General features: G+C 39.7%; 4 protein-coding genes across 4 annotated transcripts; 2 read left to right on the top strand and 2 right to left on the bottom strand.

Annotated features, from left to right (window-relative positions):
* Positions 1 to 2,188: 2,188 nt before the first annotated feature.
* Positions 2,189 to 4,710, bottom strand: LOC131664012 (uncharacterized). The gene is made up of 5 exons (XM_058934833.1): positions 4,272 to 4,710; positions 3,686 to 4,002; positions 2,916 to 3,023; positions 2,681 to 2,833; positions 2,189 to 2,617 (listed from the first exon to the last, which is right to left on the bottom strand). The coding sequence occupies exons 1-5, from the start codon at positions 4,522 to 4,524 to the stop codon at positions 2,549 to 2,551; spliced, it is 900 nt and encodes a 299-aa protein (XP_058790816.1). The 5' UTR covers positions 4,525 to 4,710; the 3' UTR covers positions 2,189 to 2,548.
* Positions 4,711 to 5,905: 1,195 nt separating this feature from the next.
* Positions 5,906 to 11,419, bottom strand: LOC131663996 (uncharacterized). Its single transcript, XM_058934808.1, has 12 exons — positions 11,164 to 11,419; positions 10,698 to 10,959; positions 10,206 to 10,522; positions 10,016 to 10,123; positions 9,793 to 9,945; positions 9,665 to 9,730; positions 7,585 to 7,860; positions 7,251 to 7,512; positions 6,616 to 6,932; positions 6,370 to 6,477; positions 6,156 to 6,308; positions 5,906 to 6,092 (listed from the first exon to the last, which is right to left on the bottom strand). Exons 1-12 carry the CDS (start codon positions 11,416 to 11,418, stop codon positions 6,024 to 6,026), a joined length of 2,346 nt encoding a protein of 781 aa, XP_058790791.1. The 5' UTR covers position 11,419; the 3' UTR covers positions 5,906 to 6,023.
* A 2,440-nt stretch (positions 11,420 to 13,859) lies between these two features.
* LOC131663997 (trypsin-like) lies at positions 13,860 to 14,788 on the top strand. The gene is made up of 2 exons (XM_058934809.1): positions 13,860 to 13,899; positions 13,995 to 14,788. The coding sequence occupies exons 1-2, from the start codon at positions 13,860 to 13,862 to the stop codon at positions 14,786 to 14,788; spliced, it is 834 nt and encodes a 277-aa protein (XP_058790792.1).
* Positions 14,789 to 15,285: 497 nt separating this feature from the next.
* LOC131663839 (trypsin-1-like) lies at positions 15,286 to 16,449 on the top strand. Its single transcript, XM_058934536.1, has 2 exons — positions 15,286 to 15,419; positions 15,597 to 16,449. Exons 1-2 carry the CDS (start codon positions 15,377 to 15,379, stop codon positions 16,322 to 16,324), a joined length of 771 nt encoding a protein of 256 aa, XP_058790519.1. The 5' UTR covers positions 15,286 to 15,376; the 3' UTR covers positions 16,325 to 16,449.
* Positions 16,450 to 16,864: the final 415 nt, after the last annotated feature.

Consider the following 16,864-nt stretch of genomic DNA (forward strand, 5'->3'; position numbering starts at 1 on the left):
GGCAATTGCAAATAATAGTTTTCGTATAAAATAACATCAATTTTTCGCGGTTCACGATTCAATAATATTTTTGCCTAACAAGTAGCATAAGAATTTTTCAGGTAAATTTACTTTGTTCTTTTACACGTCTATCCGAGGAGAGAAAAGTTACGTACCATCAATTCTATTTTGATTAAATACTAAAAATCATACCTGTGTTATATTTTTTGTATTTTTCCATCAAAGAAACCTTGCCTTCGCCAAATTAACAAACAAGTAATTTTTCCAACAATCTTCCTTTAGCCTTTCTTCGTATTTTCAACTTCTGCTATTGCCGATAATTTTGATTTGAGATGTTTATTTTGTTGTAGTCAACATCGAGGATCCATGATGGCTTAATCATTAACATATATCCTATTCCCTTATAAATAAGAGAACGTGATCTTTTTTATAAAAAAGAGAATCTGACAAAGCGTAGTCAGTTTATTCGTGATGTGAAAGATAATCACGTGATCAGCTATTATGTGCTAGTATATGTGTTGTTTACACATATAAAAGATTACTGCAGACTTTCGTAGATCGAGTAGATTGATTGAACGTTGAAAAAGTGTATCGGTATGTTGGCATGAATTTGATATGAATTGATTAATTTAATCATACTATAACTTCAAAATAAAAATAATTAACTGATACCTCGATAGAGAAATTAATTGAGCTTTGCTCTATAGGAAAGTTTAGCTTCGAATAAACAGAATAGGAAGTGCGAAAGATGTAAATCGATAAATTAATTATCACGATAAAATACTGTACAGTGATTTCGGTTTTATTCAGTTACTGAAAATATTAGACAATGTTTTGTTTTTGAAAATGCACTAATTACAACTGTGACAAACGTCTGTCAAAGTTTGTGATTTACATGGTGAAGAATGTGATTAAACTATAATAGTTCTAGAACTTATATTAGAATTTTTATCGTGGTTTTGGAAACTCATCATTGGCAATGTAATATTTCCGGAAAGATGTGATGTAGTAGAAAGTTCAAAACGGATATTTTTATACCGACCGCATAAAGCGTAAAACTCGACGTAACATAGCATCATTAACTTTTATGGTAAAAATAGAAGTAAAGCGCGCAGTACAAGTTAGAAAGTTGGAAACATAAGATAATCATTTTCCTGTTCAAGTGAAAGGGTTTTTATGCGAAGGTTATTTTTATACGCAGTTAGTGAAATACATCGCTTTATAAAATCATATCTGCATTATCTTCCACCTTCAAATAACGATTAATTATTTCTGAAACATCCTAATATCACGTATTTCCTCAGTTTTCGTTGTCACTTAGAGATTTTTTCTTTCTTAATAATTCACGCTTTTTGTGTGATTATAATTGCATATAATTTTGATGAGCCAAGTACATAAATTCATACGACTGTCACTCCTTCCGATTTTTCTTACTAGGTAATCTCGTTTTGTATCGTCATCCCTTCGATATTGTGTATTTAAATGAAACAAAAAAATCTGCTGCCGTGTTTTTCGATCACGATTATCTTATATTTCTAAAACTTTTCTCGAACTTGTGCATAGATGAAATCTGTCCACGTTTACTACTTTTATTCACTCGCCGCTGAGTATGGAAAATAAACTGTTATAGGACAAAGTACACAACATCAAACTACGTAGTTGTATTGAAAATTAATTTTTGGCTCAAAACCAACAGTATACAAGTTACTAGGACTGGAGTTGCTGAAACAATTGTCTCTTTTTATTTCTATAGCTTGTCCATCATCGGATATGCGAAAACAAAGCTCGAATGTAATAAAATAGACAGTTTAAAAATAATTCTTAGTTAAAATTTTCGAGTCACTATCAAGAATATATGCTACAAATGAGCGTAATATACGCAAACCGCTATAACTTTGTAATATTATAAAGCACTTTTACACATGTGAATCGTGCGTGAAATATATAAAAAAATTTGCAATATTAATATTTCTCTCGTTTTAAGTAGTATAAGCTAATTTATAACAGAACGCGCATGAAAATAGATTTTTAAAAGTAAAACAAAAATCGATATTCTAGATTCGATAACTGGAATAACTAAATTTATTTTGATTAAGTGTCTATCGTTCTCATTGATTATATACGGAAATTCAAAACTAAAAAATAATAAAAAAATTATTAAAATGTTCATTCATAATACATTATAAATTCTTGGTATAGTTTCGTATTGGAATATTTAAACAATGGAACTAACTAGTTAGGGAAGCATTTCATTTATTTACGCGCTAAAAAATACCCGATGAGTTCTTTTAAAAAGATAAAAGACAATGGGTCGAATGACGTATTCAAGTTCTATGTTTAGAAATGACATATCGCATGGACCCAAATTGTCATTTTGCAAAACGGCTTTGGCCGTCAGAGATGATTTGAACCGACGGAACCGACAGTTATAACACGCGTAAATTGAAATTTCGAACATAGTCCCATATTGGGTATGGTCCTATATTTGGAAAAATAACGTACATGTGTCGAATGAAAAGATATATTTTCAATCATTGAAGGCAAAATATTACGATGTTTCTAGCTTAGCATCCAACGTTTTCAACAGGAAGAAATATGAGACCGACGTATTCATGATCTGTGGATGAAAAGTCGCAAGTAGATAACAGGTTGTACGTACGGTAAAATGAAACATATATACCTTGGAGAACATGTCCATTCTAACGATCATAACGCCCAAAGCTTTGAAGTCCATCGAATTTTGTGACAAGACTATCAAAACATCGTTCATGAGTTGTAAGTCACCTTGGCCTGCCCAATATGCGTAGTATATCGAATCAATACACACTTTACTCTAAAAAGAAGACTAATTTAAGAAAGTTCGCAGAAATTCAAAAGTTCAATCACAATTACAAGATGAGAAATATTGTACTCACTTCGAAGTTGATAATATAGCCGAACCATGCGTAAGTATAGGCTTGGATGAATTTGATAGTGCAATAAACTATCAGGTATATAAGCTTAAAAATGGTCATGCTGCGAGTCTGTATAGAAAAATTTTTAACATACCAATGAGTATTTACCAACCGAACAGACTGCATTCAATTCAATCTACAACTACCTTCTCGCGGCTTACCGATCCCGAATCGTTAATTCAAGTTGTTAAATTTCACATCTGAGCGATCGCATTAAACAAACAAACCACATTGTTGGTAATTATTCCATTGCACGGTGATACGCAATTAAACTTTAACATGCACTAAGATGTTTTTATGAAAGTATTTATTAACTTTTGAAATAATTTCCTAATGTGGCGTTATATAAATCACGTACTCGCTACTCGTAATGTACTAAGTAAATAATGCACTTAAGCTCATGCACATAAATGCATTTGTGCTCAAAACAAACAATTTTTTTCGATCATGAATCGTTTAATACATATCGTTAAATTTCACTTAGAAGTGATTATATTAATCAAAGTAATTACACTTCCTTAAATAATTCTATAATTTGACAACGTGCAGTGGAGCTTATATGCATACAACGATTTGTTTTAATTATAACATATGCTTGAATAGTAAAATTTTTCTGTTGGTGTTCTAAAACACCAACTATCAATTGATTAGTACGTGACGTTAATTTTGCATGTAAATAAAATCGCAACAACTGATTTTAGGTGGATAAATCAATTCAAGATGTACGAAACCTGACTGGACTGGAAGATGATGGCGCATATGACGATGGCACAAGTGACTGCCAGCCAAACCGAGAGAAATCCGAAGACCTTTTCCATCAGATACTTCGATTCTATTAACCTGGCATGCATATCAACACAATCCTTCAACTGTTTCTTATAGTTGGCGCCAGCTTTCAAATTTCGGAAGCGGTGAGCAAGTAATTTCAATTGACCCACCATGTGAAGAGCGTATAGGCCAAATAATGAGTCAATGCCTACGGTGTTGGTCCAGCAGTACAAGCCCTCGACCAGCTCGAAGCCGTAAATGCTCCAGTGAATCCAACCACCTCAGAGTACAAACGACAAAAGAGTAACACTAGTGCGTGTACAAACTTTGCTATAATTTAACGAGAAAGATTCTTTTGCTGCATCGAGAAATGACTTGGTTGAAGAGGACTTTCGATTCAATACGATTTCTTTGCGTGGCAAGAGAAATCTATTAGTCGTACAAGAGGTTTTCGTATTTAAAAAAATTCTTCTCGTTATAATTTTCTTCCAAAAAGCATTTAACTAACGTGATTTTAATTTTCAATATAAATATTTCGGTGACCCTTACCTGGCTCATAGGCGAAGGGTATCAGCTGCGGATACGCTCTGACGTATTGGCCATGTCGAAGCGCCAGTATGGGACTGATGATCATAAGAAAAATGATGGATCCAGTATAGTAGTAATGCAGCTTGAAGTAGCGATGAAACGAAGGGTAGTGCGCCAGCAGAAATGGTCGATTTTCGGCTAATTCCAAATCCTTTTCGAATTGATGCGACAAGACGCGATTCAGTTTTATCACGTCTTCTCGGTAGATCACCATAATCAGCACCTAAGTTACACGCTCGGCAATTTGTAAGAGGATTCACTTGGATCGGTCAACTCGGCCGGCACTCACTTTGATGAAAGAAGACAAGAAGCTGATCATGAGGCCGAGACCCCTCGTGAGCACTATTATGTTGGTGACGTTGTGCGCGCAGAAATTGACGGTGCCGAGGGCGACGGCGAATTCGGCAAAGAGGGCCAGCAGAGTTAAGCATTTGTTCGCGGCTCGCGAGCGCGTCTTGTCGTTGGGCCAGACGCCCGAGGCGGCGAGTAAAAAGATGATGTCGCGCTTGTACTTACTGTAGTACCTCTCTACCTCTTTCTCCATCATTGTTACTTCGCCAAGAACTCGTCGCCAAGTGGCGATCATGGCAGAAGCGCAGGAGCGCAACGTTCGATCGATCAAATCAGAGCTTTCCGAGGCAACTAGCTATGAATATGTATCGGTAAGTTTTTTATTGCTCGCCATTATCTTAACGAGCAGTTGCAAATAAGAGGGAGTAGTTGAGGTAACTGTAGAGCTAACGGACTTCAGTCTGTCTTGCTAGTTTCTCGAGGTAACGTGTTCGTAATGTGCTCGTAGTTATGCGGTTTGTGCACCAGACTAAGTTTCGTCATATTTACAGATCTCTTATCGAACATTTTAAACATCTTTTAAAATACACTCAATTCTAGCTATTAATCGCGAATGAAGATCAAATGGACTCGCAAAATGAGAAATGGCGTTGCCGATTTAAGTTTTTCCCAGCCTAAGCTATGACATCTAAACCGTGTCACCATTCTGAGTCGAGAAATAAGCGTGAGCACACGCATTAGTATAGTTTTTGCGTACATCCACTGACTTGGTACATCGAGACTTTTTGAGATAACGTATTTTAATGTTACTGTCAATAAATCTACAGAGTTAAAGATATATATATATGTTATGTGTTGTGTAGAAAAGTTATTTACCCTAATCACCAGTCCTCCGTCCCACGCTACTATTATTCATAGACGGACTGTGAGTCCTACAATTAAATGAAATGATTATTTGCAATAAAAAGCTGTTTAACATTGTGAAAACAAAATCAATAATGAAGAATAGAGATGAAAAAAATTTATTATTTTTAGCCGTCATTTGAAAACCATCATTCAGTTAAATACTATCAACTAGTATTTCTTAATAGGCTCTGATAAAAGAACGCAGAGACACGGTTGCAGCATCGATAAATCTTTTGACAAAGTTACCAGTATTAAACTCTTATACCCTCGGCTTTTAGTGGCATGTCATGAAAGTACACCAGCAGGACTTTCTCCCTTGTTGCAGTACAAATTTGTTATTAGTTGCACTATTCTTTCCTACTGACCTCGTGCACACACAAACCAATATCAATATTTATTCAGATTTATTTGGCCGCTTACAATCACCTGAGTAAGCTCGGGTATTCGAAGCATTCCGATAATAATTATTAATAAAAATAATGTGTCCAATACAAGGCGACATTGAAAAAGGGGGGTTTACGTTGTTTCCATTTTTGCATCCAGAGTTTTCAAGAGGAAGAAATACGAAACCGACGTATTCATAATCTGCAATTGGAATCTGTCACGGTTAAAAGTAGTGCAAAGTTAATTTATTGTCTCGCAACGTACCTTCGAAAACATGTCCAGACGAACAATCATAATGCTCATAGCGTCGAAGTACATGGGGTTTTGAGACAAAACTATTATTGAGTCTTTCATAAGCCGTAAGTCGCCTTCGCCTGCCCATTTCGCATCATATATGGATTGAATGCAGGTTTCACTCTGGAAAAAGAAGTGAGAGATATTAAGCAGCTCTAAAAATGATATTCGCCCGAACACTCACTTCTAAGTTGATGATGTGCCCGAACCACGAGTAAGTATATACTTGAATGAATTTGATCATTGTGTAAACAAGCAAATAGACAGCTTTGAAGGCGGTCATGTGTTCTATCTACGGGCAAAGGAAGAGCGTTACATTACCAGTGAGTATATCGTACATGACTGAATTTCAAAATGCTCGTATAATTGTTCCTTCTACTGCTACATTTTCAGCAGTCTTTCAATCGGTAATATATTTTTTTTAAATGACCTGACTAGATTGGAAAATAATTGCGCATATCACGACTGCAGAAGTGACGGCCAGCCAAACCGAGGGGAATCCGAAGACTCGTTGCATCACGCGCTTAGATTCAATCAGCATCTCATGTCTGTCGATGCACTCTTTCATCTGCCTTCGATAATCGTCGCCAGGTTTTAAATTTCGGAATTGAAAGGAAAGTAATCGAAGTTCTCCGACCAAGTGCAGAACGTACAGGCCGAACACCGAGTCAGGCCCAACGGTATTAGACCAGCCAAAGTACCCTTCGATCAGTTCGAATGCGTAAGTGCCCCAATGCACGAAACCTCCTTGAAATCAAATTGAAAAATAAGACATTCATAGTGTCCGTTATTTTGAGTTGCAAAGCAACTCTCTTACGAAGTGAAAAATTTAAAAAACTATATATATATATATATATATATATATATATATATATATATATATATATCTAAAAACGATTTTATATATGTATAATTTTTTGGAAAAATGCTAAATTATTTATTCCAACGAATAAATAGCATGGCAAGCGCCTACGGTCGAAAAAAGAGCGTCTGCCTTCTCTCAAGTATAATTACGTAATATAGTTTTCAGATACGCTAATACAATAACATTATCATAATATTTACCATTTTCGTAATTGAAGGGCACTAGTTGCGGATATGCTCTAACGTACTTGCCGTGCCTTAATGCGATCAATGGAGCCAAGACCATAATACAGACGATCGTTCCGGTGTAATAATAGTGAAGTCGAAAATACCTATGAAAGGAGCCGTGATGGGCTAGAAGATGCGGTCGATTCTCCGGCGTCTTCAGATCCTTTTCGAATCGATCCGACAAGCTGCGATTGAGCTTTGTCAAATTGTTTCTGTTCAACGCCAAGAGCAGATCCTGCATTCGAGTGGTGAAGCCCAAGTCTGATCAGACGTTCGACTCGCCGGCAAACTTGCGCAGAGCACTGACCTTGAGAAGTGCCGAAGAATAGCTGATCATCAGACCCATGCCTTTCGTCAGAACGTTGATGTTGGTCACGTTTCGCAAGCAAAAGTTAACGATGCCGAAGGTCGTGCAGAAATTAATGGTAATGGAGGCGCAGATCAAAAAATTCTTCACGGCCCTCGGATAGCGCTTGTAATCCGGCCAGAGCCCGGAAATAGCCAGCAAGTGAACTATATCGCCTTTGTACTTGTAGTAGTTTGCCACCTGCTTTTCCATCATTGTTGCTTCGCCGAGAGTTTGCTGCGTTATGCTCGCGGAAGAGAAAGCGCAGGAGCAGAGCGCGCGATCGATGAGATTATATACTTTTCAACAAGTTGGTGACTTATTAGCTTCTATTATATACCATTTGCGTCGTCTGTACTCGCTTCGGAGAAGGGATGACTGATGCAGCGGTGAGGGTTACGAAGCTCGTCACGGGTTACGATCGTCAGGTGCGTGTAACGGAGTGACTCGTTGGAGATATAAAACATAGTACTATTTCATTCATTTTACTCGTATCAATTTTATTTGTAAACACTTTATTCCTTTTCTAATTCTTTACTACTTGTGACATCTGCAAAGGATATAAACAAAATAAAGGATTTGGACTAGTAATATTAGACCAGCGAAAGTAATCATCCATCAGTTCGAATGCGTAAGCACCCCACTGAGCGAAATCACCTTAAAATTAAATTGAAAAAAAAGATTGACTATGTGCCTTGTTATACACTGTAAAAAGCTTCTACGTAGTTTTTCTTTTATTAAATTAAATAAATAAGAAAAAATACATACAACAAATAAAAATAAAGATTTGATCGGATAATGTCACTAATATAGTAATATTTTATTTCAGTTACCGTTTTCCTAATTAACATAAAATTGGTGGTGAGGCTCAGGTATAATTGCCGTGCAAAAATAATAGTAACGGACTAACAGTCGTGAGAAAGACAATCACTTCTATGTAGTAATAGTTAATACGAAAATACAGGCGGAACGAATGGTCATGGGCCAAAAAATGTGACCAATTCTCTGGCCTCTCCAGATCCTTTTCAAACTGATCCGATAATGTCTGGTTGAGCTATGATATGTGCTTTCTGTTGACCGCCAAAATCGACATTTGCGTACAAGTAGTCAAATCCAAGTTTGATCAGACATCTAATTTACTCTCAAAGTTCTGCAGCACCAACCGTAAGAAATGTCGATATTCTCAAGCTTCTCGACAATACACTGCTGTTTGTAATTTTCTATATAAGAGTTTATACTACCCAAAGCCGTCCGCATCACAGACGCGATAGCAATGTAATTCAGCTAGTTTCTCACGAATTTCAGGTAACGCGTGTAACACCGGCAAAGCCCCGGGCCAGTTAACAAAAAGATTATACCGCTATTGTACTTGGAATAAGTATTTTACATTTTTCTCCATGGTTGTTGTTACGTCGAGTGTTTCTGGCGTTATAAGCGCGAGAAAAAAGCGTACGATCCATGAGATTGTAACTTTTTAGAAAGTTAAAACAACCTGCTAACTTCTATTAGATGTCATTTGTGTTGTCTGTGTCCTCACACGAGAAGGGATCGCCGATGCATTATAGCGTGGTAGCAAAACCTTTAGTCTGTCAAAGAGGTATCTTGAAATTTCACGTAGCAAATAAGATGCCCGTTTAAGATATCATCTCCGATGAATTTCTTTCGTCGAGATTGACAAAAATGATTAGTTTAGAATTTTTATTGATTCTGTATTTTTCACCATTAAATTTGATATGAATTGTCACATTAATACTGTGCCTCGTATAAAATCAGTGCAACATGAATTTCAGTCATTAGATTACATATTCTATAAAATTTGCATAAAAAATAGAAAAAACGCGGGCGTCCTTTGTATGCATCATATTATATGACGTTTGTTAAACAAATATCTTTTAAATTACATAGAAGATCCAATCAGCAGTTTGAAGAACGCCTACACGGGATAAAATAAATGTAAAAGTAAAACGGACAACAAGTACAAGGATTATATATACATATATAGTTGTGCCTTCGGTTTTACAGCAAAGAGGAAATTTCATGCAGATCTCTCGATATTTTCGCTCAACGTTTGTAGCAGAAAAAAGTAGGAAACTGAGGCATGCATGATCTGTAAATTATTGCTATTCTTGATAAGAACATTACGCATTGACGTGCAAAGCACTGCGTTACCTTCGAAAACATATCCAGCCGCACTATCATAATTCCCATAACTTGAAAGTACATAGGATTTTGCGATTGAATGATCAGCGCGTCATTCATAATCCGCAAGTCGCCCGATCCTGGCCATGCGCACTCGTATATGGAATTTAAGCACGCTTCGCTCTATAAATATAGACGTTAGTTTAAAAAAGAAAATGGCGCTCTGTGAAATACAGCTGAGTTAGTCTCTTACTTCGACGGTGATGATATTGCCGAACCAAGCGTAGGTGTAAGCTTGAAGAACTTTGATCATGCAATAAACTATCAAATAAATCACTTTGTAAACGCTCAAACTATTTTTCTGCATAATCGAGTAAATTACGGATCAACCATTCTATTGATATCAACTGCTTGTATATGATTTGTTAAAAAAAATATCTTACCTCGGTAGATTGAAATATCAGAGCGCACATGACGATGGCGCAAGTGATGGCGAAGAAAACCGACAAGAAACCAAACACCTTTTGCATCGTACGTTTAGATTCTAACAGAAGGACGTGCTTGTCTATGCACTCTTTCAGCTGCTTCTTATAGTCACTGGTAGATTTCAAGTTGCGAAAACGCGACGACAGTAGCCGTAGTTCGCCGACCATTTGCAGAGAATAAAAACCGAACACCGAGTCTACGCTGACCGTGTTGGCCCAGCAGTAGAAGCCAGCGAGCATTTCGAACGCGTATATGCACCAATGAATAAGTCCACCTGGTAACAGTGTGCGTTTTATGTATAAGTGATTTTCAAAATTAATAGCAGCTTCAGTAACCTAAATAATAATTTTATAATAAATAACCAAGCGTACAGAATAGTATTTGAAACAATTGCTTCAATCTCATGTAATAATATCAGTCAGACGCAATTACAGATTACCCATAGCTACCTGGCTCATAACTGAATGGTAAAATTAACGGATACGCCCGAACGTAGACTCCGTGTCTCAGAGCTAGTAGAGGTCTAACCACGGACAGCGTGACTACAGCTCCGCTGTAGTAGTAAAGCAGATTGAAAAAGTTCAAGAACAAAGGAAAATGAGCCAACAGATGCTGCCGATTGTCCGGCAACTCCAGATCCCTTTCGAATTGCGAGGACAGACCGCGGTTCAACTTCGCTAATTCTTTCCAATGCATAGCTATTACTGCTGCCTGTTGAATTCACATATTTCACAGTTGGAAAAAATAGGAATTATGTCGAAAAGCATTCAATTGCATTATAAATTTGGCGATATAACAAAGCTATAATCGCTAGCTGAAGTTCGATTTGGTCGAACGTGTCGCGTTCATTAAAAATAAGGACAACTCAGCTACAAATAACAGGAGTGTTTCTAGAAAGAGAGTCGAAACACTTACTTTCGGAAATGCCGAAGAAAAACTGATGACCAAACCCAATCCTTTAACCAGCACATTGATGTTCGTCAGGTAGCGATAGCAAAAACCGCAAGCCCCAAGGAACATCACGAATTCAATTGCAGATGAGATGACACTCAAAACAACTCTCACGCATCTCGGATGCTTGTCGTAATCTGGCCAAAGCCCAGAGATAACGAGCAGGAAAGTAATTCCGCTTTTGTACTTTTTGTAGTACCTCTCTACTTGTTTGTCCATCGCAAACGTTTTAGCTCGAAAATCACCGGGCAACTGGTGGGGTAACCCCTTTTTTCTAACATTCGTGTTGCGCGCGCACACTGTAATTTTCATATTTTATTTTTGCAACTTTCAGTTGTGATTGTAGGGTGCACCGAGGCATCGCGGTTTTCGGAGGGAGGGGGATGGCGTTACGCTCAGTCGGCTCGTTACACATGTGATTCGGATACACACTAAAATATCAGTGTAACCATTGTTAAATGGTAGCCCGCTTAAACGTTCAATGTTTTCAACAAGTTTTCGGTCGTGCAATTCATCATCGTATCGACATTATAGTTATGGCACCGCAAATTAGAACGAGAGTCAACGGACGATTCTTATAGTTTTTGCTATGCATAGTTTTTGCTGAATAAATATCAACCACGAAATGAGATGTCTTTGAAAGCTTATCCGATGTGATATAATTAATAAATATAGCCAGCACCGCTTAATTTTGTCTGCGCGTAAAAATAGCAACTACAACATCCCATCCAAGAAATCGATTAATGATTCGGCTCAAGGATTGGCATCAAGGCAGCACCTCGTCAAATAACAATTTACTGACACGGTTTGCTGAGTTGCGGTGGCGCAATCATTTCACCGGATCACGTATTGACGGCAGCCCATTGGGTCGTGAATTACGCAAACTACAAGATTATACGCTTAGCTCTATACAACTTCCACGGAAAGGTCCGGGTAACCCAACTTATCCACGCGTCGTACAATCAGGAAACGTATCCGTGGAAGGGGCGAAGTTTAAAGCATCAATAAACGATCTGGCGAACGTGTAAAGCTTGGTGGTTACTTCCCTGAACGGATAAATTATATCAGCCGATAGATCTGTTCGACGTGACTGAAATCATTAGTGCAAGCGTGGACGCCACACAGACTGATCAAAATGCAACAACAGCTCCAAGTAACGCATAATAAGTAGGACAATCCAAACGTTGGACGTGGGTCTTTGCGATAAGCTTACAAAAGCACCGATGGCTTACCTACTCGGCAAATCTGTGCTGTTTATCCAAAAGCCATAGGCAAAGATACAGGCTGACAAGGTGTTTCGGATGCTCCGTTAGTGTGATTTACGGCCATTTCGCTGGGATCATTTCTTGGGGCAATGGATGCGTTCAGTCTCGTCATCCAGGACTTTATACCAAGGTGGCTTACTATCGCGACTGGATCGACTGGATAAATACGTAACGTGTTTCGACAAAATTCCATAATCTTGAAAAAAAAAACATTTAAAAATTTATATGAAATATCTATAGAATATCTTTCATGATTTCACACAAATATTAATAATTTAGCCCATTATTCTCACCAAATTGTTGCGTCAGAGAAGCAGATGTAATCTAAATAAGTTTTGCTCGCGCGTACGCTTGGTATCTTGCTCTATAAAGTTGAAACTGATTACAAAAGTGCATTTTTTTTAATAATTTTGCCGGATGAGGGATAAAAAGTGCTATGTCTTTGTATTTGGAAAAGGACGTAGCAGTTATTATCTCACACCCGACAATTTGTGCATCGATTTATATGATTCACGTACGTAGATGTATCCTCCTTCGTGTAGTCTTCGAAAATCAGATCTACTACTTTTCGCAAATGTGTAAGTTGAGATATGACACTGTAATCAGAAAATGACGATTGGAATAATGAGAATCGTGTTTTTATTTTTGAAAGCTTACCATATCGGCTGCTGACACCGATAGAGTTTAACCTGGAAATGGACAAGAGACTTCCAATACGCCGGGGACCCACCAAAGCTAACAATCTGTAGAACAGCTTGTGATCGAACATTTGTGCCTCTAAAACACGAATGTAGGAAACGTGATTGGTCGTGAGCGTCGCAGCTGTCTCGGCGCGACAGAGAAATGCCAACAATGAAAAGGAGCATTAATCGTTTTGGGAGCGCCGCGGAAAAACCGTCGCACGCGTTTCCTCCCTGCCAGAGGAAAAGGTACGCGTGTTTGCAGATGTACTGCTGTCGAACTTTCTTGCGTCGACTGCGACGTGATATACCAGCGCCCAACGCTCGACCACTGCCCAGCTAACCCTTGGCCGGCATAGACTGGCGAGCTACGATAGCGGGTAACAAGGACAGGCGGAAGAAGGGGTGTGCCCGCGGAAGGCTTCAGAGCGAGGGCAACGGCGACCGAGCGATCACGAAAAGCGACTCACTGTTGATACGGACACGCTCGAGGTCCGACAGACTGCTTTTCCGTACGCGCGCGTTAGTTTACTTCGACGGATCCCGGAGAATCGACGCGCGATAAGTCTGTATTTGTCGCTCCGATTGCAAGATAAGTTCACGGGAAATACAATCTCTCCAATCGAATCGCGAATAAATCCACTAGTCCTCACACCTACAGCAACGACGACGCTCTCGTAAACAGTTAGCCAGTTAGCCGCCAGTACAAACGAAGATGATCGCATTACTTGTCATTGTCGCTGTTGCCATCAATGGTACGTTATCATTAATGAAGACTTTTTCATAAATGCATCAAATTAAAAAAGTTACGTCTAATTTTGTCCTAAAACCCTAAACGAATCGCTAACAGTGCCAATACTGTCCGATACGGCGGAAGCCGCAACGATGCCAGCGGCATCATTCCCAAAAGGCTTGCTAGCAGCCGACGGTCACGCGGACATCAAAGAAGTACCTTACCAAGCGATAATAATTTACCGTGATCGTCCCATCTGCGGTGGCGCGATCATTTCCGAGCATCATATACTAACTGCCGCGCATTGTTTGCTGTGGGGTCCGAGCGAGTATCAAGTAAGATTAGGCTCGAATTTACGAGATCACGAAGGCAGCCTACACGACATTCGGGAGCACAGACTGCACGAGCTGTACTACGAAGATCGAGATTACCAGGCAAGTCCGCGCAAAGTGCCGGTCAACGATCTGGCGATAATAGAACTTTCAGAGTCAATCGATTTCGATTATCGGCGCCAAGCGATCAAATTGTACGACTACATGGAGGACGTAGGCGTTGGCGCAGAAGCTCTCGTTACAGGTTGGTACGTATACAAGCACAACTTCAGCGCGGAACATTTGACTACCAAGGTGGTGCAGACGTTGGATATGAGTCTCTGCAACAAAGCTTACGAAGACATCGGCGGCGTGCCTGCCGGACAAATTTGCGCGGGCTACCCAGGCTCGCCTGGTCGAACCGGCTGCCTTGGCGACTCGGGTGGTCCGCTGGTGGTCAATGGTCGGCTGGCTGGAATACTGTCGTGGGGTAACGGATGCATGAAGGCTCGTTATCCAGGACTGTATACCGAGATCGCTTACTACAGAGACTGGATCGAACGGAAAGGAAGAGATCAATACAGTTTGTGGACGCCGTAGTATTAGTGTTCACTTGGATTTAATACAAAGTTTCTTTTCATATCAAACACCGACGCTCACAGAATTCTTTTTAATTAATTTCATTACTGAAGAGTTATTGTGTCTTTCCACATAACGAATTTATTCGTGCTTAAAAATCCTTGTAAATCATGTTTTACGTCGAACAATTAGATGAACAATAAAAAGACTCCGTTAGTATTCAAATGTTTTTCCTTTGAATTGAATTAATAAAGTCTATAACTAGATATAGAGAAAGCAATTCTGGATTTACCAATGCTCTCGTTAAAACTAAACATTTTGCACATCAATAATCAATACCTGGCAGATCTAACGGAAATTCCCAACAAAGATCGTTCGGTGAACGAGATAGGCTTAGATGTGTGGTAAGTAGAGTGTCCGGTCGAAAATGATTAAATACGCCTCCGGCTCATGAGCGCTCGCTTCACTAGGGGATCGTTTATAAGCTGCTGACCATCAGCTGCACGCTCAGTAGTGAATTGGAAGCTTCGTTGCGTACTTTACAGTTAAATGTTCAAAGCTTCGTTGAACTGCTATAAATAATCGTGGAAAAACAGAGAGCTGATAGCTATGATATTTCTACTGAGCGTCGTTCTCGTGGCTGTAACCAATGGTATGTTGGATTTGCTGGAATGACATTTTTATTTCGCTTGATTTATCAGAGTGTTAACATTCTTAAAATTATTCCAAGTTCTTTTTTTTTTTTTTCAAAAATGCAACGTTGAATAATTCCTCTAGATAAAAGGGTTCTTATTCGAGACGAAACTAAAGTCATATTACGAATTACAAGTGGCAGCCTACTACCCACGGGGTCCGATGTTTGGCAAAAGCACGCACATCGAGGAAGTGCCGTACCAAGTAGTGATCCTGTATCAAGACAACCCAGTATGCGGTGGCGCGATAATATCGGAGAACTACGTACTGACAGCCGCCCACTGCGTGGGTCGCAACGAACGAGACTATCGCGTTCGAACGGGCTCGAGCTGGCGTAACTCCGAGGGTAGCCTTCACGAGATCCAGAGCTACGTTTGCCGCGAGGACTGCCATCACGATCTGTACGAAAAAGGGAGCAAGCGCGTCGTACCTTCCAATGATTTGGCTTTGGTCAAGTTCGTCGATCCCATCGCGTTCGACGCCAAACGCAAGCCCATCGACCTGTTCAACGAGACGGAGGTGGTCAGCGCTGGCGTCGATGCCCTCGTCACTGGTTGGTCCAAGACGAACGCCAGCTCGGAGGATCACCTGACTGCCAGGACGGTGCTGACATTGGACGCGGGTCTCTGTGATAAAGCTTACGAGACCGTGGGCGGTATACCACCAGGCCAGATTTGCGCTGCCTATCCAGGGGCCATCGGCAAAGGTGGCTGCCAGGGTGACTCGGGAGCTCCGTTGGTCACTGAAGGTCGACTCGCCGGCATACTTTCCTGGGGTAATGGATGTGCCAAACCTCACTACCCGGGAGTTTACACCGAGGTGGCTTACTACAGAGACTGGATCGACCAGAATATCCGCTCTTAGTTCAACCAAGCTTTATATTTAATATGTCGTTTGCTCTTCCTATACGAAATGTCCTGCAGCGATGCATCATTATGAATTCATTGTCATCGTCACCATGTAATTAATAAAGTTTATCAAATTTCTTCGCAGTAATAATTTTTGAAAATAATTCGTGGCACAGTCGGCAATGCCCAGGTCTATAACAGCTTCTCTTTGCAGGTAGAAAAGCAAGCTCGTCGTTTTATCCAAGTCGGCCTGAAACAGACAAACGGAATAGAAATGCACCTTACGCGGCTTCGCGAATGGGAGAGCGCGCCCCAGAGCTGGATCCTGAACTTTGCGACGGCGAGCATTGGCAATCGAATCCGTTGGCGCGCGAAATCGCTTAGGTATCTGAAATTCACGGTCGGAATTGTGAGCTTCCGAGTTTCCTCGTCTATTACAACTAGCGCGATGAGTACTTTACATGGTCGCTTTTACGACACTGCACCGCGAGTAATATCATATAATCCTGCATATCGATTGCCACGCAAGAAGAACGTGGATAGATTACTTTTGTAT

Source organism: Phymastichus coffea, unplaced genomic scaffold (assembly GCF_024137745.1).
Source record: "Phymastichus coffea isolate CEN01 unplaced genomic scaffold, Cenicafe_Pcof_1.1 PCOF00039, whole genome shotgun sequence".
Lineage (NCBI taxonomy): Eukaryota > Metazoa > Arthropoda > Insecta > Hymenoptera > Eulophidae > Phymastichus > Phymastichus coffea.

Coding starts and splice junctions, on each gene's coding strand:
- LOC131664012 (XM_058934833.1), bottom strand. CDS start 4,524: ATGGTGATCTACCGAGAAGACGTGATAAAACTGAATCGCGTCTTGTCG. Junction 3,024..3,685: donor TCATCTTCCAGTCCAGTCAG/GTTTCGTACATC, acceptor TTTTCTATACAG/ACTCGCAGCATGACCATTTT. Junction 2,618..2,680: donor GAATGGACATGTTCTCCAAG/GTATATATGTTT, acceptor TTTCATCCACAG/ATCATGAATACGTCGGTCTC.
- LOC131663996 (XM_058934808.1), bottom strand. CDS start 11,418: ATGGACAAACAAGTAGAGAGGTACTACAAAAAGTACAAAAGCGGAATT. Junction 9,731..9,792: donor GGCTGGATATGTTTTCGAAG/GTAACGCAGTGC, acceptor AATAATTTACAG/ATCATGCATGCCTCAGTTTC. Junction 7,861..9,664: donor GCGAAAATATCGAGAGATCT/GCATGAAATTTC, acceptor AGCATAACGCAG/CAAACTCTCGGCGAAGCAAC.
- LOC131663997 (XM_058934809.1), top strand. CDS start 13,860: ATGATCGCATTACTTGTCATTGTCGCTGTTGCCATCAATG. Junction 13,900..13,994: donor TGTCGCTGTTGCCATCAATG/GTACGTTATCAT, acceptor AATCGCTAACAG/TGCCAATACTGTCCGATACG.
- LOC131663839 (XM_058934536.1), top strand. CDS start 15,377: ATGATATTTCTACTGAGCGTCGTTCTCGTGGCTGTAACCAATG. Junction 15,420..15,596: donor TCTCGTGGCTGTAACCAATG/GTATGTTGGATT, acceptor ACGAATTACAAG/TGGCAGCCTACTACCCACGG.